This window comes from Prionailurus bengalensis, chromosome D1, assembly GCF_016509475.1.
Source record: "Prionailurus bengalensis isolate Pbe53 chromosome D1, Fcat_Pben_1.1_paternal_pri, whole genome shotgun sequence".
NCBI lineage: Eukaryota > Metazoa > Chordata > Mammalia > Carnivora > Felidae > Prionailurus > Prionailurus bengalensis.
Genome location: NC_057346.1, coordinates 22,113,066 through 22,140,024, shown reverse-complemented (window position 1 = coordinate 22,140,024; position 26,959 = coordinate 22,113,066). Strand labels below are relative to the sequence as shown.

The following is a 26,959-nucleotide window of genomic DNA, read 5'->3' as shown; positions in this document are numbered from 1 at the left end:
CCCGAACCACTGTGTCGGGGACTGAGATGTCTATCAGAATCCGAAACAGACATTAACGTATAGATTGCTGTACAAATCTCCGGACTTTCCGATGAGGGGAAGGGGTCGCCTTCCTGCGCTACGCAACCTGGCTGTACGGTCTCCATGGTAACAGCGAGGCCGAGAGAAGCAGCTCTCCCTAGCCTGACAACCCGCCCCCAGGCAGGACTGACCAATGGTCCTGTGGGTTACCTAAAGGATAGTATGATTGACAACGGGATGGGACGGGGGTGGAGTCAGGACTGCCTCGACCCAATCTAACTTGAGCCTCGACCAAAAGCACCGACCAATCGGAGGGCGTAAAGAAGAGCGACGTGCCCACCCACCCCGCTCCGCGTTGCCTGGAGGCCCTGTGGACGTAAGCAAATAAGAAGGAAACTGGGCGTTGAAAGAGTGACGCTGATTAGCGGATCTGGAATCGCCTGGATGAAAACCCACTTGTGATTCGTCGTAAGTAGATCAAAGCCCCTGTGGGCTGGAACTGGCCGGACAGTGAGGTGTGAGTAGGGGACCTGGGAGAAGGAGAGCCAGGTGAGGGGGAGGTGGGAAAAGTGGGGCGGCTGAGAAGGGAGAATGGCGGAGGCTGGGGCTGAGGAAAGCGTGGGTGGGTGGCTGTGCGTGGACTCTCAGAGCACCCTTACCCTTAGCGTAGATCTGGACCCGAGGCCCGGTGGCTAATAAATACTTAATTGGGAAATTAATTAGGAAAGAAGGAATGGTTTAATTTTCATGCTCCTAAGAAAGTGAAATGTCAGTGCCTGATTCCAATACCTTGTGATCGATACCTTCATCTTTCCAGTCTGGGAGGTAGCTGGGCGAACATTCTTCAAATGAGACCTGGGGGCGAGGTTTTCCTGCGCCAGTTTGAACCAGCTACAGGGCTGGGGAGAGACGCTAGAGCCCTGGTGCCTGGGGTATTGACGCTCCAGCACTGGGGTGCTGCTGTCCGGAGAGCCCATGGTGATGCAGCTAATAGTCGCTATGGTACCTTCAAGTCCAAACACCACCCAGGAAAGGAGGTGGGAGGACGAGATCTGGATCCATCGATCCCCTTTTTCTCTCAGTGCGTTGAGATGATGTCATATGGATGGCATTTAGGTAGCTCCACGATTGATTTTTCCCAGACTTGCGTTCTACTTAATTACAAAGGTGAGAGCATTATCCTAATATATTAAAATTAAAGCCATAGCGGAATGTTTAATGTAGAAAAATAAATGATCCCCCCCCCCCCCCCGCATTATAGTTGAAGGTTTGGAAGGCTATAAAGGAAAGGGAAAAGGAATCCTCGAAGAAGGGCCATTCACCCCTGTAATCCCTGTTTTCTGCCTTCAAGGGCTTGAGCCAGTGACAGTCCAGGAATGGGTGAACTACCTATCTCCCACCACCAGCAGCACTAGGGCCAAGCTACCTTCTATGGAATCCACATTTGTATTGAACTGTAAGTCATCTTGTAATGGCCATTATTATTCTCACACATGATTGACAGCGGTGGTGAACAGTGTATTTTTAATCTATAAGGCTGTATGTACATGCAGGGGTCAGGCACCTTAACGTATGCCTCTATCAGTTTTCTCTGAGAGCTGCATGAAAGGGTATGAAGAACCAATGGTAAATGAATGAGGACTGCACTCTATGTACCTCTTAAAGTTTTGGGCAATCTCTTTCCAAAGAAGGACCTCACAGCATGAGCACAGAGGGGGGAAATTGGCCTCATAACTGTTCTGCTGGTCAGCTACTAAACAGGGTGTTCAAATAGAGACATTATTTTACTCTGATTCTAGTCTACCTGCTTTAAATGCCATAGACTTAGGTAAATGGATTTTGGAAACCAGGTTGGCTAACCCATCCATTCTCCAGGTTTGAAAAAGTCCTGGACATTAATCAAAAACACCATGGTTTTAATCATTTTGCATATTTATAATACATATTTTATTACAAGCATTATTTCCACGCTGAATTTAACAGTATAAAATGACTAGATGTTCACTCCTTTCCCATAACAGCACTCTATATGCTATATCCAGCCTTTCCTTTCCAAGCTTAGTGCGAAAATGTATAGATTGGTTATAAAGTGATGAACCTCATTCTTATTTTTTAAATTTTTTTTAATCTTTATTTTTGAGAGAGCGAGAGAGACAGAGTGCGAGTGGGGGAAGGGCAGAGAGAGAGGGAGACACAGAATCCCAAGCAGGCTCCAGACTCCGAGCCATTAGCACAGAGCCCAAACCAGAGCTAGAACCTACGAACCCTGAGATCATGACCTGAGCCGAAGTCAGATGCTTAACTGACCGAGCCACCCAGGCACCCTGTGATGAACCTCATTCCTATAAGAACTTGGGGATATTTATCTCCTTACTTAAAAGCCATGTCCTATATGGACCCCAATGTCTCATGAACATTTAAGCTTCCATGGGGGATTGAAGCACAATGTTTCTAATAGAACCAGCTTCGGCTACCACTTGCCCTGTATTCTAGGTGTTAGAGTTGGTCCAAGTTTTACAGGTTATTTGTGCAATATCCAAAACAGCAGCAATTAAACTTAACTAGTTACCTTGTTAGGGTAGTACAAGTCAGCTCAGTCAACCAAGCAGGAAACCTGAGTCTTCTCTAACACCTTTTCTCTCAACCCCTTTCCATTTTCACAGGTAAGGCAGGAGTCCAGACCCTCATCATCCCTTACCCAGAGAGTCCCCTATTGGTCACTAATCTCTGGTCTCTGAGTTCGATTCATATGCACTGAGCCACCAGCTACCTGGTTAAAAATTAAGAATTATCTCAAAAATTTCATAAACAGACAATCACACTGGGTAGTATAATGAATACCTATGCCTATTAACTGGATTAACAAACATTAACATTTGGGCACCTCGGCTTCAGTTTTTTCTTTGAAATAAATAAAACATCCCAGATTTAATCCTCAGATCCCTTTTGTTCTCTTTTCTGGCCCCATTTACCTTCCTCCCTTCTTCCCTCCCAGAGGCAAACATTCTTTTGAAATTGTTGTACGTCATTCATGCCCACGTATTTGTATTTCTGTGGTATATCTACATTATAAATGATATAAATTGCTTTTTTTTAATTTTAAAAATACAAGTAGTGTCATACTGTGGGCTTCATTTTGTAATTTGCTTTTATTACTCAACATTAAAAAAAATTTTTTTTTAATGCTTACTTTTTTTTGAGAGAGAGAGAGAGGGAGAGAGATTGTGAGCGGGGAAGGGGCAGAGAGGGATACAGAGAATACCAAGCAGGCTCCGCACCATCAGCACAGAGCCCACCATGGGGCTTGAACTCACGAACCGTGAGATCATGACCTGAGCCAAGATCAGTTGGACGTTCAACCAACTGAGCCACCCTGGCGCCCCTCAACATTGTTTTTGAGATACGTTCATATCAATACAGATAGCCAAGTTCATTTATTCTAGTGTTTCTTATGAGTATAATGTTGTATCCGTTCTTATGAGTGTAACATCATATCCATTCCCTTATTGGTGGACACTTAACGTTTTTTCAGATGTTTTGCTATTATGAAAAAAGCTGCAATAAACATCCCTGTACATGTCTCTTAATGCAAGAATTTTTCTAGAACAGTGGTTCTCCAAGGGGGTGGTACTGCCCTGTTGGTCATTTTGGAATTTGTGAGAGCATACTTGGTTATAATTGTGATTTTGGCAGCATTACTGGGGTTTACAGAGCAGGGTGGGATGCTAGATGTTCTGCAGTGAAGAACTGTCCTGCATCCTGCACAATTTTTGAGTGTCCCACAGGGTAGCCATTTATAATCTGAGCCTAGAGCCTAACTCCATTTTTCATATAAACATTATATATATGTGTGTGTATATGTATATATATATATATATATATATATATATATATATATATTTTTTTTTTTTTTTGGCACAGCTTGCTATAGTAAAATTTCCAGGAATGCAACTCAAATGTAAATCAAGGGGAAATTATACTTACTTGTGTTTTGGAACTTTAACAAGAGTTGTTCATCACTTGAGAAGATCGCATAACCGAAGGCAGCCCAGCTCGTGGTATTTGAGTTGCCATACAACACACCTGCATGAGCCTGCATTTGTAGCTTTTGGGTTCGTGGCGATTCTAAGTTTAGGTGCAAGCATCTGACTGCTGTACTTCATTATGTATTCTAGTGTAGTCAGCCTGAACATTTGTATATTTAAACATATGCTGCTTTATTATGAATTACTTTCCATTTAAAATTGGCTCGTATAGGATATAAAGTAGAGGTCGAGTATTACTCTTTTCTGATTGGATAATCATTTGTCCCAACACCATCTATGAAATCCTTTACCTGCTGAAGCCAAGCCGACTCTGTCCTGTACAAAGTTCTCATAAATACACGGATCTGTTTCTGGATTCTCTATTTTATTCCGCTGATCCATGTGTCTTTATGCCATATCACACTGTTTTAATTACCTTGGTTTTATAATGTGTCTTGCGGCAGTTGGTAACAAGAAAGGCAAGTCTCCATCCTAGTTCTCAAAATTGTTTTCGCTATTCTTGGGCTTTTGCTCTTCCATATGAATTGAGGATCCGTTTTCAAGTTCCATGAGTTCCACAAAAATTTATTTTGAGATTTTGGTTAGAACTGCATTGAATTGATATTGAGATCTTTTAATATTGAACCATTCTGTCCAGGAAGATAGGTTATTTCTCTGTTCAGGTCTGTTTTGTTAGTCTCCTAGGGCCTTTAAAAATATATACCTTTTAATAAAGTTGAACAATTTTTGCTGTAAAAACCATACACACCTTTTTTGGGATTTATTCCTACTTATACACACACATATCTTTCTATTACAAAAGTTTCAAATACATTCAAAAGTATAAAAAATATTAGAGCCAACACTTGTGTACTCATGATCCAGCTTCAACAATTCCCCCACGACCAGTCTTATTTCATGTTACCCTCCCCTCCCCTCCTCTCCCTGGATAATTATGAAGTTCCCAGACACAATTTTCTGTTCTCTGTGTTATGTGTATGTATGTATGTGTGTATGTGTGTGTGTGTGTATATGTATATGTATATATATAAATGTGGTCACATGGCTAAAAGATGGTGATAGATATAAAGATGGTGAGATATATCTTTTAGCCATGTGACCACAATGTCACCACAGTTTAACAAATAAATAATTATTCCCTAATACCATTGACTATCCAGATACTGGTCAGATTTCCCAAGTTGTGACATTTGGCTTGTTTGAATCAGGGTTCTAATTTCTCCATGTCTTTGTCAACACTTGGTGGTGTTGCCTCCTCCAGAACAAAAAGATAATAGATGATTTAATTTTGAACTGTCCTTTCTCATCCTCCACACAACTGTTGACAAATATTTTAGCTCTACCTTTTTTTTTTATTATTGAAGTATAATTGGCCTACAATGTTATATTAGTTTCAGGTATACAACGTATTGAATCACTGTGACTTATTTATTTCATACTGGAAGTTTGTAGCTCCCCAGCCATTCTGGTGGCTATCTAGAGGGATTGCAATTTGGTTTTCATTTGCAAGTTCCTAATGACTAATGTAATTGAGCACCTTTTCACACATTCATTGGCTGTTCGTATATCCACTTTAAGTTTCTGAGAGAGAGATACTAAAATCTCCACTAAATTTGTGGGTCTGTCCATTTTGCAGTGGTTTTGGCTTTATATATTTTGAGGCTTTGTTTGAGATTCACATTTGTCCTGAGTTGTATCTATTCACTATGCTCTTTGTGAATATTGCTATTAATACCTTTCAAAGCTTCCCATTCTATTTTGCTCGATACTCATTGTTTCAGATTTTTTTAAATTGTGGTTAAAAAGACACATAAAATTTACCATCTTAACCATTTTTAAACATTCAATTAAGTAGTCTTAAGTATATTCACGTTGTTGTGCAACAGATCTCTAGAACTTTTTCATTTTACAGAACTGAAATTCTATATCCATTGAACATCACCCCATTTCCCCTGTCCCCTTGTTTTTGTTTTGTTTGTATTTGCTTTTTCAATCTGTTTATTAGCAGCCTTTGCTTTCCTTGCAAAGAGCTGGTTTAAAAAAAAAAAAATCTAAGGGCACCTGGATGGCTCAGTTGGTTAAGCATCTGACTCTTGATTTCAGCTCAGTTCATCTCATGATTTGTGGGATCTTAATCCCCTTCATCTATTTCACCCACCCTCCACCTACCTCCCCTAAGGCAACCACCAGTTTGTTCTCTGTATTTAAGAGTCTGGTTTTTTTGTTTGTTCACTTGTTTTGTTTGTTCAGTTCCACATATGGTGACATTATATGTTATTTGTCTTTCTCTAGTTTATTTCACTTAGCATAATGCTCTCTAGCTTCATCCATGTTGTTGCAAATGGCAAGATTTAATTCTTTTTTATGGCTGAGTAATATTCCAGTGTCTGTGTGTGTGTGTGTGTGTGTGTGTGTGTGTGTGTGTGTGTATCACATCTTCTTTATCCATTCATCTATTGATGGACACTTAGGTTGCTTCCATATTTTGGCTACTGTAAATAAATGCTGCAATAAACATATGGGTGCATGTATCATTTCAAATTAGTGTTTCCATTTTTTTTGGGTACATACCCAAATATTAAGTCATATGGTCTTTCTTTCTTTCTTTCTTTCTTTCTTTCTTTCTTTCTTTTAGAGTTTATTTATTTTGAGAGGTGAGGAAAGAGAGAGCATGAGCTGGGGAGGGGGCAAACAGGGGAGAGAGAATCCTAAGTAGGCTCCACAGTGTCAGCCAGAGCCCAAGGTGGGGCTCGATCTCCTGAACCATGAGATCATGACCTGAGCTGAGATCAAGCATTGGACACTCAACCGATTGAGCCACCCAAGTGCCCCAGATCATATGATATATCTATTTTTGATTTTTTGAGGATCCTCTGTGCCGTTTTCCACAGTAGTTGTACCAATTTGTTTCACGAATAGTGTATGAGGCTTCCTTTTTATCCACATCCTCACCAACACTTACTATCTCTTGTCTTTTTAATCCCAGCCATTCTGGTTAGTGTGATGTCGTATCTCATTGTGGTTTTGATTTGCATTTCCCTGATGAGTAATGTTGAGCATCTTCTCATGTGTCTGTTGGCCATCTGTAGGTCTTTTTTGGAAAAATTTTTCTTCCTGTCCTCTACCCATTTTTTTTCTTTCTTAAAAATGATTTTATTTACTTATTTTGAGAGAGAGAGAGAGAGAGAGAAAGAGCATGAGATGGGAAGGGCAGAGAGAGAGGGAGAGGGAGAATCTCAAGCAGGCTTGTTGTCAGTGCAGAGGCCAATGTGGGGCTCAATCTCATGAACCGTGAGACCATGACCTGAGCAGAAATCAAGAGTCAGAGGCCTAACTGAGTGAGCCACCCAGGCGCCCCTACCCAGTTTTTAATTAGAGTGGGTTTTTTGGTGTTGAGTTATAGTTCTTTACATGTTTTGGGTATTAACCCCTTATGGATCATATCATTTGCAAATATCTTCTCCCATTCACTAGGTTGCCTTTTTGTTTTGTTGATAGTTTCCTTTGTTGCACGAAAGCTTTTTATTTTGGTGTAGTCCCAATATTTTCTTTTTGCTTTTGGTTTCCTTGCCTGAGGAGACATATCCATAAATATGTTGCTGTTGTTCTTTGTTTTTAACTCTTCAAAAAGTGTGCCCTTCTTATCGTTACAGAAATCTTTACCATCAATATTTCCCAGTATCCTTCTCACCATTACTCCTTACATCTCATGCCTTCTTTCTTGGTTCATTTTCATTCTTGCTCAAGTACACCTATGACAGGTGAGCTCCATTTCAGTCTTTGTATGTCTGAAAACATCTTTATTTTATACCCAGTCTCACAGGAGCCTTGCATGCCGACTTGTGCAGCATCCCTACAGAAAGGTTTCAGTTGTCTCTGCCGGGCTCTTATGGGTTTCTCACTTTTGGACTGGTTTTATGTTGACCTTACTACTTGCGATTCCCATAGCACTTTGGTAGTATGATTTGAACCCCACACCTGCATGTGGTGTGGGATTAGGAATCAGATTCCTCTTGGGTTATTCTTTTTTCATCCATGGCCTGAGGTCCTTGGCCAACTTTCTTCCAACGTAAGTCAGCAGCAGATGTTTTAGTCCCTATTTCAAAGAGAGGTGAGCCCTTTCAGGGCTTAGCTTTAGGCCTTGATCTTTTCTTATTTTTTCAAATTTTTATTTAAATTGTAGTTAGTTAATGGAGCACCTGGGTGGCTCAGTTGGTTAAGTGTCCCACTCTTGATTTCAGCTCAGGTCATGATCTCAAGGTTCATGAGTTTGAGTCCTGCATCAGGCTCTGCACTAACAGTGTGGAGCATGCTTGGGATTCTCTGTCTTCCTCTCTCTCTGCCCCTTCCCCGCTCATGTACACTGTCTTTCTCTCTCTTAAAATAAATAAATATTAAAAAAATAAATTCTAGTTAGTTAACATATAGTGCAATATTGGTTTCAGTAGTAGAATTCAGAGATTCATCACTTACATACAACACCCAGTGCTCACTATAAGAAGTACTCTTTTTCATACCCATCACCCATCTGCCCATCCCCCCCACCTCCCTCCATCAAACCTCAGTTTGTTCTCTATCATCAAGAGTCTCTTATGATTTGTGTCTATTTCTCTTTTTTCTCCCCCCCCATATGTTCATCTGTTTTGTTTCTTAAATTCCACATGTGAATGAAATCTTACGGTATTTGTCTTTCTCTGGCTGACTTATCATTTCACTTAGCATAATGCACTGTAGCTCCATCCATGTTGTTGCAAATGGCAAGATTTCATTCTTTTTGACGGTTGAGTAATATTCCATCACACACACACACACACACACACACACACACACACCCCACATCTTCTTTATCCATTCATCAGTCAGTGGACATTTGGGCCTTTCCGTAGTTTGGCTATTATCAATAATGCTGTTGATGCCTTGTCTCATTTTCAGTTCTCTGTATCATGGGTCTAAGACTTCATCTGTCTGGGAGAGGACCACTGCAAAGGTCTGCAGCTGGTTTTGGTACCCTGTAGACCTTTGGGCTCAGCTCCTGCTTACACTCAGGCTTTGAATTACACTTTCATTTATAGCACTTAAGGATTTTCCTTTATTGCTTCTGAGCTCCACTGTGTATTGAATTCTTTTTGCTCTATTTTATTAAGCATTTCTATGTGTTCACTGTTGTGTGAGGTACTTTCCTTGTTAGGTCTGTCCAGCATATCGACCAGAAGTTACAGTCATCTTTCTAAAGCTAAGTATGATCCTATCACCCCTTTACTTGATTTCTGTGGACTTGTTAGCACTGCTTCATTTCTTCATCCAACAAATATTTCTTGCTCATAACATCAGTGGTGAGAGCTGGGGATACTGTGGTGAGCAAGAAATAACGTCTCTGCCCTCCTGGAGTTCACCATACTGGCTGGAGACACAGAAAGTCAGCCTGTAAACAATAAGTAAAAATGGGAACTACAGTTAGTGAAATGTCCCCTGAAGGAAATAAGGAGTGATGGAGAGCAGTTGTTTGGGGGTTACGTTAGCGAGAGCCGACAGGTGAGACCTCTCTGAGGAAGTTACATTTAAAGCTGAAATCAGGAGGATGAGGAGAGGCCAGCCGTGCAAATATTAGAGGGCTTGTTGGGGGCCGGGGGCTAATTCCAGGTAGTAGAAACAGCAAGTACAAGGAGCCAGAGGTGGGGAACACCGGGCAGTTTAGAATTACCGAGATGAAACCATGTGCTCGAATGGGGGGGGGTGCCCCAGTTAGAGAGGCAAGTGGGAGCCCAGCCTCATCTGCTGCCACTCCTCTCTCTGCCCACCCCATTCCTACCCGTCATCTTGCCGCACTGATTCTTCCCCAAAGGGGTCTGTGTGAAGTCACATCCCTGGTAAAGCCCTCCTCACTATCTCAGTTCCCACCGTACTTTGTCTCCTATCACAATATGGTGTGGAGAGCTGTTCACATGACGGTGTTCTCCAGGGGGCCTGCAGCTTCTGTCACAAGGTATGTCTTATTTACCGTCATGATCCCCAGACTGTGACACAATGCTTTACGTGGTAGGCACATAATAGATGTTGATTGAATAAGTGTTTGTTTGGTTTTTTGACAGTTCATGCTTAGGGCTTCCTTTCTGATCTTTCCAATGCCTTTATAACAGAACTTCTCATAGATCATAATTTTTGTGGTATTTAGACCATCAGGGTAAGGAAAACCATCAACTGAGGAGGAATTTATTTGCTTAAGATTTGTCTCTGATCCAGAAGGGGAAGATCGGGGGAGGTGCTATAGAATCAGTGGAGTGGGTCCAATGGTGGCCCCTGAAAAGATTGTGCCCACCTCCTAATCCCTGGAAACTGAATGTGACTTTATGTGGAAGAAGGGTCTTCACAGACATAGTTGAGGATCTTGAGGATGAGATCAAACCAGATTCTTCAGGGGGACCCTAAATCCACCACACGTGTCCTCATAAGGGACAGAAGAGGAGGAGACAGAGACACACAGGAGAAGGCCATGGGAAGACAGAAGCAGAGACTGGAGCCATGCAGCCACAAGCCAAGAAATGCCTGGACCTCCAGAAGCTATAAGAGCCAGGAAGCATTCTCCCCTAGAGCCTTTGGAGAAAACTGGGCCTGGCTGACACCTTGATTTCAGACTTCTGGCCTCCAGAACTATGAGAGAACAATGTTTTGTTGTAAGCCACTGGTTTGTTAACACATATCCCTTCACCTTATACCTCAGTTACCTCTTCTGTAACGTGGCTATAATAATATCTACCTCAGAAGCCTGCTTCCATGATTAAATGAAATATGTGTGTAAGGTACTTAGCAAACTGTGGATGCTCAAAATAGTGACGGCTCCTCTCTTCATCATCGCTGTCTTCAAGGACTTAGGAGTTTGCTTCCTTTTATGAATAAAAACTCAACCATAGAGTGGGACATTTCTGTCTTGTGACTGGGAAGTCAAAGCTCACACCACAGACTTGGCCTGAGGGCTTCAACTTCCACATTGGCTCCATAGTGCTTGACTTGAGTCCTGGTGCCTTCACAGCCCTCCGTTAGCATTTTATATCAAGAGCGAGTTCAGCTTAATGCTGTGGGTTGGGGAAGCCAAACTAGAACTCACATACCAAATTTGAAATGACCCACATGGAGCAAAAAGCAACCTCTCTGTCCTCAGAAAGGTTTGGGGATTTTCAATTTCTAATCCCTTTTTTTTTTTTTTAATTTTTTTTTCAACGTTTTTTATTTATTTTTGGGACAGAGAGAGACAGAGCATGAACGGAGGAGGGGCAGAGAGAGAGGGAGACACAGAATCGGAAACAGGCTCCAGGCTCCGAGCCATCAGCCCAGAGTCCGATGCGGGGCTCGAACTCACGGACCGTGAGATTGTGACCTGGCTGAAGTCGGACGCTCAACCGACTGCGCCACCCAGGCGCCCCTCAATTTCTAATTCCTATTGAGGGATTGGACATTCCCAAAGACCTGCACTGATGCATCCTATCACACCAGTCATCAGAAGTTCATCATAATGAGTTTGGACTTTCTGTATTTGTATTTGTGTTTATATGTGTATTTGTATTTGTTTTTGTCTGAACACCATTATAAAAGCAGGGAGTGTGTGGAAGACAGGCAGTACCTGCACACAGAGGGCAGACACTTTATGGTGGTGGGAAGGCCCCAGGGCTGAGCTGGGGTGCAGTGCTTATGCTTCCTTTCTCCCACAGATGGCTGGCACAGTGCTCGGAGTGGGGGCTGGAGTGTTCATCTTAGCCCTGCTCTGGGTGTTAGTGCTGCTGCTGTGTGTGCTGCTGTCCAGAGCATCTGGTGTAGCGAGGTAAGGCTTTCTCTCCAGCTGAGAGTCCAAGGTAAAAGCAATTAGAAGCGAAATCGTTGATGCTTATTAAACATTTAGAATCCAGAAGACCATTTCTGCAATTACTGGCAGTTTGAATGAATTGTATTTTAACCTGTTGTCATAAGCACTGACTGTATTATTGATGCTTTGAAGCAGAGGTGAGAGAAGGGAAGTGGTGTTTTCTAGTTTTCACGGTAGAGGAGATGGGGGGACATGAGAGATGAAAAGGAAATCTGCTTTTGCTGCCTGTGAATTTCTTGGTGTGTGTGTGTGTGTGTGTGTGTGTGTGTGTGTGTCTTAATTGTTCAGACTTAGGGCACATGCAGGTCCAGTCTTGAGGCTCTAACCTGGGCCTAGGGACACTTCAGGAGCACCAAGGGCTTGGGCTGGTTCTCTCTCGGGCACTGGCCTCAGAACACTGACTTTAACAACGCTATAGAGCTGTGCTCTGGCCAGACAGTATCGGTATGAAGCAGTGAACTATGTGATTTACCAAAGTATTCCAGTCTGAAAACAAACTGAGAGATTGAGAAGAGGGGAGGGCTGCTTTGATTTTTCATGATTATGACATTTTTTGCAGAGGCAAAAATTAAAACTACCAATTCCCATTCTTAGGAATTGGGAATTATGGGAATAAATAGGAATGAATCCAGCTGGGGACCTGTCTAGAAAGAAGGGCTTTGGGATGAAGGAGAGACCATTTCTAAATTCGCTGGACAGTGTGGACAGCAGGTCTCTAGGCCTTGTTAATAGGCTGAAACTTAGAATATTGGCTCCAAGGAAGAGCCAGTCCAAACCTCACTGATTAGAGAGGAATCTGTAAAGCGTGCTTGTGACATTCTGTCTTTTGACCTCAGGTTCTCTGTCATTTTTGTATTCCTCGGTGCTCTAATCATCACATCAGTTCTGCTGGTCTTCCCTCGAGCCAGTGAAGTCCCAGCCCCAGAGGTCGAAATGAAGGTAAAACTATTGGTTTTATTTTGCCCTCCTGAGTTATAACTCTTGCTTCTCTCGGTCTAGACCTCCATCCTGCCCTGAGGTGTTCCCCGATGTCAGGTCGGCCGACATGTGTTAGAAGTGTAAAGTTAAAACAAAGGTGGGGAAAGCCGAGAGGGAGTTTTAAATTCCCCTCTCCTTCCACCCAGACTGAGAATCTCACTCTGATTGCCACGTGCAAGACCACTGGGCAGTTATTTGCCTGATTGGAGTGCATCCCCACTGTGCATCGAGTTGAACAAGCAGTGTGTCCAAAAGCCACCTGATCCTGTGGGGCTGGAGAGGAGGCAGTGAGTTAGGAACAGGAACAGGGCCTGGCCCTGAAATGAAAGCATCCTCATCCTGGTAGTCTGGGCTCAGGAAGTCGGATCCTGGCCAAAGTGTATGCAGCGCCCTCGGGGTTGCCCTCCCCGTGTTTGATTTTCTCCACTTGTGATGTGAAGAGAGTACTTTCCGTAGAGATCAGTGGGGAAAGAGAATTTCTGTGGAAAGCAGTAATTGTAGAGACAGGTGAATTCAGTACTGACAGTAGTCTGGGAGATCAGCTGGCCCTAGTTCCTGGAACACCATCCGCCAGCACCCACCTCTCTAGGGGGCTTGTTAACCTCTCTCTCATAGCCCTTCTCTGGAGACCCCACCTATTCTAGTCCATTCTGGGCTGGGGCTCTGACTTTACCCTCAGATCTTGGTAATGGCATTGACTTCCTACCTCCCATCTACCTTCTAGCAGCTCCTCCCAACCCCCCCATTTTCATTTTTAAAGTGGTAATAATAATAATAGCTAATATTGTTTAAGGGGTTACTGTGCGTGAGGTTGTTTGCATGATCTCACTTAAACCTTAAGACAAGCCTAAATAGTATGAAGTAGGTGCTGTTATTATCCCCATTTTATAGGTAAGGACACTGAGGCTATAAGAGGTTAAAGTAACTTGCCCAAGGTCATACATATATGGGAAGAGGCAGAGCAAGGATTCAAGCTGAGGTCTGTCTGCAAAACCTTCATTGTTGGGGACTCAACAGAATATTGGGGGCCATCCCAGAGAGTTCATGGGTGAGTATTTGACACCAGACAACAGTACACAAAATTATACAACTTCTGAACTAAAATTGGAACACATTTCTAACTCTATCTAGGACTAGTCCTGGCAAAAGGGAGGCAATTTGCTCTGAAAAGTCCAAGGAACCACACAAATTTAAGGAATTATTTCCATACACGTCAGGTGTTTATCAGCATTTGAAAACCACCCTGTCAGTGTAAGTACCACGTGTGGGAGCCAGGAATAGCCTCTCACCTCCATTTCCCTGTCTGAAAGGGAGAGAGTGATGAAGGCAACTATATTTCTGGATTGCTGCAGATGTGAATATTCGAAGAAGGACACAGAGCAAACACTGTTTCGAATTTAATTCCTCTATCCTCTGTCATAGGAGTTTCAGACCCACGAGACAAGAATGAGGTTTGAGCAAAATATGTCCGTCAGCATGGCCAGCAGAATTGGTGTTCTCATTTTCAGGTTTTGAGAACCGGCCCCTGCAGCAGCCTGGCTCAATACTGTATCAATAATACATGACCTGGGCCTTCTGCACCCAAGGCCTGCTAATTGGCTAATTAAAAAGTGAAACGTGTCAAACGAGCAAACATGTAGCCCGCAAGAGACTTGTTCAGTACTGGAGCCAAGGTCAAAGTTATGTTAAAGCTGTTTTATCAAACTGACCTTTGTTGTAAGTTGGCTGTTGGGGTAATCTCTGGAGCGGCCCTTTTCTTCTTGGTATCTTTGGATCTCAGCAATCAGAGCAGCCCTAGGACTTGACGGGTACTTTGTGTATTGCCACTGTATTAGTTTCCTATTGCTGCTGTAACAAAGCAGCAACTTAGGTTTGCAACACAGATGTACTGTTTTACAGTTCTGTAGGTTAGAAGTCCAAATGCAGCCTCACTGCGCTAAAATCAAGGGGTTGGCAGGGCTGTACTCTTTCCTGGAGGTTCTGGGGAAGAATCTGTTTCTTTGCCCTTCCTAGCTTCTAGAGTCCACCCTTGGCTAGTGGCCCCCTGGGTCCATCTTTAGAACCAACAAGGTAACATCCCACTGACTCTACTTCCATCTTGACATCTCTTTCTTTGACCTTCTCTTCCACCTCGCTCTTCCATGTTTAAGGACCCATGTGATTAGACCGGGCCCACCTGGATTGGATAACTCAGGCTAATCTCCCTATTTTAAGGTCAGCCAATCAGCAACCTTAATTCCTTTGCCATGTAATCTAACATATTCACCATTTCTGGAGATTAGGATGTAGACATTTTTGGGTCAATATCCTGTCTACCTCCATTGCCTTTCAAGCATTTGGGATTCTATTCCTTTTGGGAAGCTGTGAAATCACCCTGTCATTTGGTTCATATTCCCTCTCCATTAGATCGATAAATTCAGTTGTTTTTTCCCTTCCCAATTTAAGCAGTGGGACCATTTGGGTCTGGGGAGAGTAGAGCCCTGGCAGTGGGCAGTGGACAAGTGGGCAGAGCCAACTCTGACAAAAGTATAGGTTTTGTCAGCAAAGACCAACAGCTTTGGGGCCTCAAGTATGACTGGTTGCCAGACAGCCAACTGTATGATTAGGGCACGTTATTTATCCTGTAAGGATTTTAGTGTCCCAGGCAAAAGGCCATTTAACCTAACCCTTGGAGTACTGGGTTACGAATGTTAGGGTTCAGGACACTTCTGATGAAAATTTTCAAGAATCACCTTTCCATTTTGAAAATGAGCCCTCCTGAAACAGCAGCAGGTTGATGAGTTGGGGGCTTCGATCTTGGATACAGAGGGTTTATTATGCTTTTATATTTTTATATACATTTAAAATTCTCCATAATAAAAAGTTAACAACAACAAAAATGAGACTTTCTAAGACCAAGGAAGCAAGCTTCTCATGAACTCCTTCAGATAACTGATTTCAGAACATAAAAGAGCTCATCTAAGGTCTTTGGAGTGTTTATGAAACCTCCTATATCGAGCCTTTTTTTTCCCCCCTGTACTTCATTAATCTTTTCTTTATCTTGTATTTCCAGCTCAGGGAGTTATTTCCCAACCATTTACAGAAGAGACTCAGATCAGGATGTTTCTGGAAGTCACAAATACAAACAGACTCTGGGCCCACTCATCAAAGATTTCAGATGAGCACAACCAGGGTGCTGAAGTGATAGTAATTTCCTTTTTGATGTTTCTTTCTGCAGATTGTGGATTCCTTTTTCATTGGCCGCTATGTCCTGCTGGCTTTCCTCACTGCTGTCTTCCTTGGAGGCCTCTTTTTGGTTCTCATTCATCATATCCTGGAGCCAATCTATGCCAAACCACTGCGGTCCTACTGAGCACTATTCAGGAAAGCCAAGACCCTGTTCTGTCCTTCGCTTTTGATGTCATTAATGAGCAGAAAGGTACTGTTCAGAGCCTTGTTTTGACAGCCTTCATGCCTTAAGATCAGAGAAATATCCATTCATGACTAGGATAAATCTCTTGAATCCTGGATTCCAAAAATGGGGTTGCAAAATTGGCCCTGCAGAGGCGATTCTCACCATCTTCCGAGGGATACTGCTATCTTCTTAGCACTTGTTCCTCAGGTTTTCTGTTTTGACAGGGAAATAAAGATAGTGATCTGCTTCTGGTAGATTTTCAATCAAGACATCATTAAGTGGATTTTGGGAAAAGGAGCACTTTGGCTTCCCCTGTCCAGTAGACAGAAGAATCTCATCCTTTTGATAATACACAAGATTCTTAGTTACAAGGTTGGGATCAGTTGGAAAGGAAAGGCACTCCAAGTTCGAAAGCTTATTTTAATGTGATGAGTTGGAAGACTTACCCAGATGTTGGTTGTTGACCAGTGTGCATACATATGGTGTCACAGAATCTATACAAGCAATGGGTGTCACTTCTCTCTGCTATAATAAAGCAATAAACAACCGAAGGACCGACTTTCACCTCAGACTCTTGGCCAAGACTTTCTCAGTCTATATTCTATATTTCAAGTTTGCTTGGGGATTAGAAGAAGGGTATGGAAATGTTGATTGTTTGTCTTGTTTCTGTGGATCTCTGGATTCTTTCAGGATTTGATAGCCTTTGTGTGCCTTCTTTAATTACTATAAAGTCCATTTTGGATTATTATCATTTCTTTTCATCTTTGTAGCTCTTTCTCCAAAGCTGGTAAGAAATGTATGTTCCTAGGAATAGATACAACTTTATGCCTATCTGAAATCCTAGATCACCCAAGATTTGTCATTAAATGGAGGGGCTCTGGGCTGTTTCTACTTTGGAAGTCTCTCCTGACTCCCTAGAACTAAATGAAGAAGGATCTTCTGACTTAAAATTAAGAACCAGAAAACAAGTTGGAAGGAGAACTTTGAGCACGTACTTTATGCCAATATGACACTAGTTACCCTGAAACCCAATTTATTTAAATTTTAGGTTTAAAGATTATATATATAATATATATGTTATATAAGTAATTATTATAGATTATTATCTATTTTTATCATTCCATTTTAAAGTAGAAAAAAATTAAGGCTTAAGGAGATGAACTAACTTGCCCAGGCATCATATAACATCCAGTGTGTGTGCCCAGGCATAACAGACTCCAGGGCCTGTCTCTGGACTGAAAAGAAAACACGCTGAGCTTTGTGGGACTTTGAGAGCTTGAGGAAGTCAGGGCCACATCTCCTTCACTTTCTCTCCTGGATCCTCTTGTCAGTGTAGAGAAGATCCCATCCCACCACCCCAGTGGGGGCTAAGCTCTAAGTTAAAAGAGGAGAGAATGGGTGACTTTTGGGAGTCATGGGCTGGTGAGGGCCAGATATATTTATTTCTGCATTTGAACTGTATCTTATTCAGTTCAGAAAACCTTTGCAGATAAGGCTTTGCCATAGAACCATTCAAAGGAAATGGTCTCTTCGTCTAGCCTAGGGCCCACAGGTAAGGAAAGAAGAAATATCCCTCCAACCAGATTGGAGGGGAGAAAGGAGAATGCAAACATATGGAGGGAAGTTGGGCAAGCTGGGAGTCAGGCTTTGTCCTCCTCTCTGAACACTTGCACTGAAGCTTCCAGATACCTGTGAGTCTCTGTGCAGAGACATTGAACCAGCCCAAGTGGAGCACGGACTCCTAACAAGCACGGGCTGCCATTTGTCACCTCCTGAGAGACTTGCTGACAAATCAAATCTGGGAAAACTTGTAGATCTTGACCTTGAATCATCCTTTTTTATTCCCAAACAAAGGTGTCCAACTTTGAGATCAATGGATAATAGCTATGAAGTTTTGGGTGACTGCTTACACAGGGAAAAATGTGTGAAGGTTGGAAACTAAATCCCTTCCCAAATACCACGGCTACCTAATGCGTGTGTGTGTGTGTGTGTGTGTGTGTGTGTGTTTTGCACAGATATAAATGACAGGGGAAAAATTATATACTTTGTACAAAGTATTTTAGGTTGGCCTGCCTCCTATAGATCCCAAATCCATAACTACCAAGTGTGGGGAAATGATAGATTACTCTCTACCTTCATGCTCAGAGCAGTCGTGGCCAACCCCCTGTGTGTGGGATAAGAAGTAGAAGGCTGAAACGTGAATTTCACTGAGAGTTATACATGGGCCACCCCTACAATGTCTAATATGGCACCCCTTGTGCCCACTGCCTTCCTAGAGACAGGGCTTAGAGGTCATCTTAATGTCCCATTCATCATTCTTTGATCAATGGCCTTAGAGCAGGTTGTGCTATACTGTTCCTTACCCAGAGGGGATCCTGTAGCCGAGAGACTTGTGGTGATCCCCACTGTTTACAAGTTGGAGAGGGAGAGCAAATCAAGAGTTCCACATAAAAAGTAGATGATTTCATAGCCTCTTAAAATTGTATCCTGACAAAAGCTAAATTAGCTAAAATTGTATCCTGACAAAAGTGATGCCACACTACCCCACAATGGAGACATTGATCTAGTCTGCTAGATGGTGCTGTGTGATATATGTTAGAAGTCCCTCAAGCCCACAAAACACACCTCCTAGGTCATTTTTTGGCAAGTTCCTTAAATCTCTCGTTTATAAAAAAGTTCCTTAAATCTCTCGTTTATAAAAATGAAACATGGTATCAGCTATTTGATCTAAAAATTCATCAAAATTATTGTACCAAAGTTCAGGTACGAGAGAATGCATAGCCATTCAGTCATGCTTCATCCAGCATGCACTGCCATTCATTCAATATCTACTGTGTACCTGTTGGGTATAAAGCATCAGTCCTGGTGGGATAGACTAGCCTAAGAAGTAGCCTCTGAGCTGTCTAGGCTGTCTTCCTAACCATCCCTGGATAAAAGCCGCCAAATTATTTTTTAATGTTTTTATTCTAACATAAAGCAATCCATGTCTTGTTCTAGAACTTCTCTAAGACATAAACTGGTCCATCAACCATTTCGTTGCTGCTTCAGTTGAAGAATTTTTATTTTACTTTTATTTTTATTCAACATGTAAAGAAACCTGCTGCAATTATTTTATAGAAGAACAACAGGCAGAGAGGTGAAAGGGATTTTAAAAGTTTCCCTAGTTAGTGGGGCTCAAACTTGACGTGGGGATTCCTGACATCTCACTCTTCAGATAACTTAAAGATCATTTTTGGCTGTCACACAACTCCTTGTTTCTACATTGGTTAATATTATTTTTTTAGCTCTTGGTACCCATATTTTCCCTAACCCGTGTCTAAAAAAGGTAAAACTTTCATTAAAGAATCTCTAGTTAACATCTACAGTACAAATAATAAATATTTTGTCATAACTTCTTGGCTTAAACCTTTAAGTATTTGGCTGTTGTCACATAGGAGCAAGTTTCCAGATGTGGAAACGGTATGGAAATGAAGTGTTGATTATCCTCACAGGAGCGCAAAAAGTCAAGGTTGGACAGGATTTCATAGTTCATAGGGTTCAATCTATTCTCTGTTTCCATCCCAATACTTGGAAATATTCTATTCCTCACAGGCTGAAATCACAATTTTCATTATATTTACCAAACGTGTTCTAAGCATTTTCCTAAATGCTTTGTAAATATTAAGTCATCCTCATAAGCAACCCTATGAGGTAGGTACTCTTACTATCCCCATTTCACGGATGGGGACAGGGTACAGAGTGGTGAGGTGATTTGCTTGAGGTCACTTAGCTCAAGGTTAAATAGGAGTCAGGATTTCAAATCAGATGGTTTGGCTCCAGTCTAAGCTTTTACATACTTTATATTACACTATCTTGCTCCATAAAATAAAAATAAAGAAAAACGAGGGACCAAAGTCAAGTGATGTAAATCCAGTTGATAGAAATACCAAAAAAGCAGCAACTGAGTCTAGTGGAAAACCCAGAATCTTGGGATTGGGCAAGAGTCCGAGACAAAGAGACAAAAGCTACATAGGACCTCACAGACAAGTGCTCTCATCCACCCTGTGTTTTTGGTGGGTCTTTGCCCTGTTGGACTTGGCTCCTCAGTGGCTGAGAGAGAGATTCAGTGGAGCAGCCCATAGATGGAGTTTTCAAGGACACACACAGCCATCTCTCTCTTAAGCACGGTCCACTGGAATGTTTGATACTTGGGTTGGTTTTCAGAAGCGCCACTGGAAGAATCAAAGCCACAAACCAAGAATCTATTTGTTTCTTGATCTCTCTTTCTAACATCATTATTGGTGGTTGCCGTTTACTCAAGGAAAAATGTTTCCAGAACCCCAGCCCCCAACCCCACCCCAACACACACCCTTCTTGTCTCAGTTTCTTGGGACCGAAGAAATGACAGGGATCAAAATCTGGGCCCAACACCACAGAACAAGAAAGTTTCTTTTTCTGGTATTCATCACATCATGTTGGGAATCCTGAAGAATGTGCATTTAGTACAAGCCCTGCCTTCAGAAGAACTCAGGGTAGTTAACGTGGGTAGCGTTTATGCTGTACCTAAATGCTACCTAGCCATCCCCTCCACTTGTTTTCTTTTAATCTTTGGGGATTTCTTTGGTTTTTCTGTCTTCAAATTGATGTCCCAGTTTTACACTGGGAACACGTAATAACTTCCTACTGCTGTAGTAACAAATTACCACCAACTTGGCAGTTTCGAAGAATACAGATTTATTATTGTACAGTTTGGGAGATCAGAAATCTGAAATAGGTTTCACGAGGCTAATATAAAGGTTTTGGAGGCTCTCGGGGAGAATCCCATTTCCTTTCCTTTTCTAGTGTCTAGAGGCTGCCCACACTCTTGCACCAGTATACCCTTCTCTGTCTTCAGAGTCAGCATCTTCTAATCCGACAACAGACACTCCTGCCTGCCTCTTTGATTAAGGAGCGCACCCTGATAATCCAGCATAGTCTCCCCATCTCATGGTCCTTAATCACATCTGCGCTTAACATATTCACGGGCCCCGGGAATTAGGCTGTGAGCATCTTTGGGGGCGGGGGCATTGTTCTGCCAGCCACAGAATATCAGGCCCCACCCTCCATGTCTAAGGATCGCTTCCTTCCACCCTCCCCACCTCACTGCCCCCTTATCTCCAGGAGGACTCTCTGGTCCCCAGGGCCCCCACCCCACACCCATGATGTGTTGAGTCTCCTTTCCCCCAACTTCAGTCTTGCTGAAAGCCTCAGAGTGCCAAGGGTTCCCTTTCTTTTCATTACTTCTTTCCCGCACCCCCCCCCCCAACCACACACCACCCCAGCCTCCCAATGGCTCTCTAAAGGAGAAATGCAAAGAGTTATTGCTTTTTAATTACAAGTGCTATCGTAACATCTATAAGGAAGAACACTTTAAGCTTAATTGAGACCAAATGTGAAGTTAAATTAAATGAATAACTAATTAACGTAATGCTCCTGCATTAGCCCCAAGTGAGTGCTGAGGCCCAGAGAGAAGGCAGGTAGCAGGCTTGTGGGGGAACGGTCCGAGCACAGAGCTGAAGCAGGGCAGGGAACCTGGGACCTGGGAGACGAGGGCAGAGGGACAGATCTCAGGGCTGGGGTTTTTCCACCTTTGGTGTTTCCCCCAAACTCCCTCCCACAGCCCAAGTCCTCATTTCTGAGCCAGGCGTTGAGCTCCACAAGCCTTCTGCTGATCGCGGGTGCCATGCCTACCCTGGGCCCAGGCACCAGCTGGCACCTCTTGTTTCTTTTCCAGTCCCCATGCTCCACTTGTAGGGGCTTGCTCTGTATTGATATTAACTCCCTTCCTCTTCCAGGTCCCCTCCAGACCTTATCAAACTGACCACCTGCCCAAGTCCCAGGCATTCCTCCTTCTGACACCTTACACCTTCTTTCCTCCTGCCCCAGGATCACCCACCCTCCGGCCCCTCTCCCTTCAGGCATAGGGAGGGATGTCTCCGCTCCAGTCACTACCTCCAGTGTTTTTCTCCTATTGTTTTCATATTTCTCACTTATTCCTCCCCCCAGACAAGCTCCTGGGGGGCGGGGAGTGTGTTGACAACTGACTCCTCTCCCGTCACACCAGTCCTTCGAGGTAGGCAAGGGTAGGACTATTTTCTCTCCATGAGGACACAGGCTTAAAGGTAGCCAGTGGTGGAGCCAGGGAAGCGGAAGTCCCCCACCACCAGAGGAGGTCTCCCAGGCCTCCTACCCCGACCTGGTGCAGTGGAAAGAAGGCTGAAAGTTGGCTAACGAAGCACCCTCTGCTCCCGCCTCCCCATCTGGAAGCAGGAACAGTGTGTGGCCCATGCCAGGCTTTGCCGAGGGATGGTGGCACCATCTAGTGTCTGCTCTGAAAGAAGCATCTGAGAATGCTGGACGTAAGGCCTGGCCCTGGGGCTCCTGAGGACAAGGTCCCTGACTGGCTCCAAGTCAGGGTGAGCGGCAGGCAAGTCTAAGGCTTACCGGTGTGTCACCGCAGCAGTGGGTGCCACCTATCTCAGTGCTGCCCTGGCCCAGGTGTCCCAGTGAATGTGACGGCTGTACCTGGTATGTGGCTCCAGCTCCCCATTTGACCCGCGGGTCATCAGTGTGGCCATGAGCATCTCCCCAGGGAATGCCCGCTGTAAGCAGCCCCACCCAGTACACGAACCCCGTGGTCCCGGGACCCCAACAACCCATGCGACTGGGCCAGGCCCTAATGAGGGCGAGCACAGGCACAGTGGGCAACAGGAATCTGTACTGTGCTGATGGGTGGCTCCGGAGGATGAGGAGAAACGCCAAGAGCCGGACTGGCAGGCAGCATTCCAGGATTGGGGCGTGGGGGGACTGGGATAAGTACATGGGGAACATGGGGGAGAAAAGGCAGGCTGCAGAGAGCTCCAGGCATCTACACATGTGACAGCTGCGGGAATGAACCACGCAGCCTTCTTTCCTGCTAGTCTCGTTGCGCTGGTGCCTGTGCTCAGGGCAGAAGTCCTTGCTCTGTGTCCACCATCTGCTCCGTTCCTGGAGTAGGGCTAGCAAGCAGTGAGCACTCTGCACCTACCATCCACACGCTGGTGTTTTCAGTCATGCCTCCCTCCCTCCCCAGCACTGCACTGGTGTTTGCTCTTCCCTTGGGGACGCAGAGGGCTGGCAGGAGACTGAGGCAAGGGAGACCTTCACTCTCCAGGGCGGCGCAGGCCCAGGCCCAAGCCCAAGAGTGATGCCTCCCTAACTTTTGCACCATTGGCACCTCCCTTGTGTCTCCCTAGTCCTGGCCCCGGAGGATATAGCAGTAACACTTTAATCGACTCAGGTCAGGAGTTAGAGACAGGATCAAATGCAAGGGAGAAGAGTTTCCAACGTGGGGGAATACACGAGAAAACCGGCTGGTGGATGAAGAAGCCAGGTGAGGCTGGGCAGCTCCGAAACAGGGTCGGAAATCCACCGACAGGTACAGGCTGGTCACGGAGGTTCAAACTGAACACGGGAAGGAGAACACACCTTTGCCAAGCCTTGGTCCATGTCAAGCCTCTGCCTTCAGTCTTGGAATCTGAACAAGCTGGAGTCTGAGCATATCCTCCCCTTAGCAAGCTGGAGACACCGCTCAGCTCTGATCCCCATCCTTTCTGCTTGCGGCTTCCAGAGCGCAGGCCCTTGAGTCTTCCATTCCCCATGTTGGCGGTCCCTTCCCATGGAGAATCGCCTAGCCTCTTAGCAGCCCTGTGGGCTGGCTGGTGTTAGGTCAAGAGGCTTCCACCAGCCATCGCTGGCAGTTTCCATAGTCTTGCCCCCGGTGGCGGGAGGGGGAGAGCTCTTTGGGAATCAGCTGGGGCCCTCCGTGTCTCTCTTCCAATCAAGGCCTCATATTTCTTTATACCTGCAGAAGAGAGGGGGAGTGGAAGAGAAAGTGAGGCACAGGTTAATAAGCCAATGGTCGGAGCAGGGAAGATGGGTTTGTAGGGTCCCTTAATAATTGCCTCTCATCCCTATTCTCTACCATTAGGGAGCCCTCTCACCTCTTCAGCAAGCCAGGATAATAGCGAAAACCTTACAACGTTTGTACCACATCTGACAGTTTTAGAAAGCAGTATCACATATCCCGTCTCATCGCAGCCTCCTATTGATCTTGTCGGGTATGTAGGGATAAGCATCTCCATGTTATACACATAAGGATGTGGAGGCTCAGAGGATACGCCCAAGGTCTTATAAATGAAAGTGAGCAGGGAAGTCAGGATTGCCCAGGGATTTCTGGTTCTAGGCCCAGTGCTCCCTCTACCCTAGTACATTCCTCCGCTCCCCCACACACTGGCCTTCTGCAGACAAGGCCCAGCCTAGGATGGCAGCAGTACAGAGCAAAGCAGACTCTGCTGGGACAAGCTGAAGGCCTTAGGCACATTCCATGAGTTCTGAGCCTCTCATCTAGAGATCAGGGAACCAATCTCACGGTTGCTGAGAGATAAGTGGGTATGTCTGAAGTCAGACTCAGTTCCAGGCACAGAGCAGATGCTTACCAAGTATTCATCCCCCTTTCCTGCTTCCTTCTTCCTCTCCCAGCCTCCCCTCAGGCCTGGCCTGGGGAAGGCAGAAGGGAGGAGCACGGATCCCCTGCCCCCTCCTCCAGGGCAGGCAGATAGATACTCTGCTAATGCCTCCTGCTCTCAGTTCCTCTCCCCCTGAACCTGGAAGATGCCATCCGTAAGTGGGAGTGCTTCCCCAGATACGATGCTGGTCATCATGACCCCAGGGGCTTCTTCCACACATTTACCATCTAGGACCAGGTCCACGGCTCCGGCCAGCTCATTAGCCAGAGCCTCCTGCTCAAAAGGAGAGCCAGAAAGGCCAGAGAGAGCGTTACCCTCAGCACCAGCACACAGCCCAACCTCTTGCTGGCTCTGCCTCAGCCACTAGCCTATCTGTGCGGCCTCCACACCCGCCACCAGTGGGCAGTACACAGAGAACACACCAGGCCAACCACCGAGACTTGATCGGAATTTTCTCCCAGAGGCTTTGATTGGTAGTTGCTTTTTTCTGTACACCCCAGGCAGAGGGGCCGGATGATCTCGGTTTCTGAACTTCAGGAGGTACGTACGGCTCAGAGTCCGAGTTCAGAGGGAAAACTATTTCCCTGGATCCTGCCTCTGTCCTCGGGGTACATCCAAAGCCCTAAGGAGAGGAGTCTGCCAACCTCTGTGGCAGCTCAGGCTCCTTAGGAAACAGATCCCAAGCACCATGCTCTGCTCGGGGAGAGAGTCTTTGGAGCTGGCCCCCAAGAAAAACAAAAAGGAAGTTGGAAAAATCACAGTGGAGGAGAGAGGATTTGCATGCAGGCCCCATTCTAATGGCACATTAGTCACCGACTTGAAGAAAATACTCACAAAAGTCATGGGACTTGAGGAAAATACTATCGCGGGTGGGTTAGGGCCAGACTAGAGCTATGGAGACATATGGGGACAACAGAGGACACATTAGCAGGGTTGGGGGTAGGGGTGGGGGGGCCACGGAGCACATCCAGGGTCTGGCTCCACTCTGGGCTACAGGTGGGCTCAGACTGGGTGCTGAGCCCCAGAGCACTGGTTTTAATGCCCACAAGAGGTAAGGTTGGGGATACAGCTATAGCTGTCTGGAGGACTCACCCTCTGTCTCTGCCCAGGGATGACTTCCAGGCTAGGATCTCTTTGTACACCAACCGGCAGAGGAGCTGTGGGGAGTTCGAGTACCCAAGGGAAGGGAGGGAAATATTAGCAATGAACACATGGTTAGTCCCTGGTGCTAGGTGACCAGGGGGCTGGCAGGAAGGAAGGTTGTGGGCACAGTTTCACCTGGCAGGGGCTCACTCATGGGAGGAAAGTGGTTCTGAGTGAAAGGCAGCTGTTCTCATGTTCCAGAGCCCCTCACAGCCAATGATTTGGACCTCCCAGGTTCTAGCCTGGCAGGACAGGACATTCACTCCCACCAGTGCCCATATGTGTACCCCAAGAACTCGTACCAAGCAGGCCAGGATGTCGGCAGAGATGAGCATGTAGAAGACATTGTTCCAGCCTGTGGGTGAAATAAGGCCAGCCAGGAGGGGCCCCAGAGCCGCACCTGCAAAGAACACAATGTCAGAGAAGGGAACCCAACAAGGGGCCCTGAACCTCCCTGCCCACCTGTGGGCAGCATTCCAAGAAATGTGCTAAAAACAAGGCTCAGGGCTCAGCCGCCAGGAACCAAAAGCTATAGTCACAGACCTATGGACCCAGTGCCGTCGATGATGGCCGTGACGGTGGAGAGTGCCTTTGCATTGCCTTTCAGGCTCTGGTGAGTTCCCTGGGGAGAGAAAATGGAGCGGGGAGGAGCACCAGGAGATGAAGAGGCAGCACCAGGCAGGACCAGGGCTGGGAGTGGGGCTAACTTGGGGAAAGGCAGCAACTGGGTTTGGAGTTGAGAGAAAAGGCCAGGGGCCGATGGCAGATTCTGAAGGACTTTGAAGATCTCATATGTCAGGATCTCTGTGCACTGGGAGGGGCTAGGGATGTTGAGAAATGGATCTGGAGCCCCCAGGCCCTGACCAAGCCCCCAGAGTCATCCCCGGCCCCAGGGGGGCAGCCCGCTTACCAGGTCAGCAGAGACTGCAGTGGTGATGAGTGCGTAAGGGCCATTGACCAAGGCCCCACAGATGATCAGCATTACTGAGGCAGTAAC

General features: G+C 45.1%; 2 protein-coding genes across 7 annotated transcripts in view; one reads left to right on the top strand and one right to left on the bottom strand.

Moving 5' to 3' along the window:
- Positions 1 to 383: 383 nt before the first annotated feature.
- On the top strand, positions 384 to 24,373 carry TMEM218 (transmembrane protein 218). Of its 5 annotated transcripts, XR_006297306.1 has the most exons (5): positions 1,330 to 1,477; positions 11,771 to 11,880; positions 12,759 to 12,861; positions 16,118 to 16,318; positions 24,282 to 24,373. XR_006297306.1 is itself a non-coding variant. In XM_043579725.1 (4 exons), exons 2-4 carry the CDS (start codon positions 11,771 to 11,773, stop codon positions 16,250 to 16,252), a joined length of 348 nt encoding a protein of 115 aa, XP_043435660.1. In that variant the 5' UTR covers positions 384 to 489; the 3' UTR covers positions 16,253 to 16,863. The 5 variants fall into 5 exon arrangements, 4 of the variants coding, with proteins under 4 accessions (XP_043435660.1, XP_043435663.1, XP_043435664.1 ...); XM_043579725.1 differs by lacking the exons at positions 1,330 to 1,477; positions 24,282 to 24,373 and adding an exon at positions 384 to 489 and having other exon boundaries at positions 16,118 to 16,863; XM_043579728.1 differs by lacking the exons at positions 1,330 to 1,477; positions 24,282 to 24,373 and adding an exon at positions 480 to 570 and having other exon boundaries at positions 16,118 to 16,863.
- The window catches only part of SLC37A2 (solute carrier family 37 member 2), a 28,372-nt gene continuing 22,396 nt past the window's right edge, over positions 20,984 to 26,959 (bottom strand). Inside the window, exons 14-19 of one of the 2 annotated variants that reach the window (XM_043579723.1) lie at positions 26,873 to 26,946; positions 26,506 to 26,584; positions 26,265 to 26,362; positions 25,912 to 25,976; positions 25,654 to 25,710; positions 20,984 to 24,155 (exon numbers count right to left, since the gene is read on the bottom strand). In XM_043579723.1, the coding sequence (XP_043435658.1) occupies positions 25,680 to 25,710; positions 25,912 to 25,976; positions 26,265 to 26,362; positions 26,506 to 26,584; positions 26,873 to 26,946 (347 nt within the window). In that variant the 3' untranslated portion in view covers positions 20,984 to 24,155; positions 25,654 to 25,679. The remainder of the gene's footprint in view (positions 24,156 to 25,653; positions 25,711 to 25,911; positions 25,977 to 26,264; positions 26,363 to 26,505; positions 26,585 to 26,872; positions 26,947 to 26,959) is intronic. The other variant, XM_043579724.1, reaches the window with a different exon arrangement.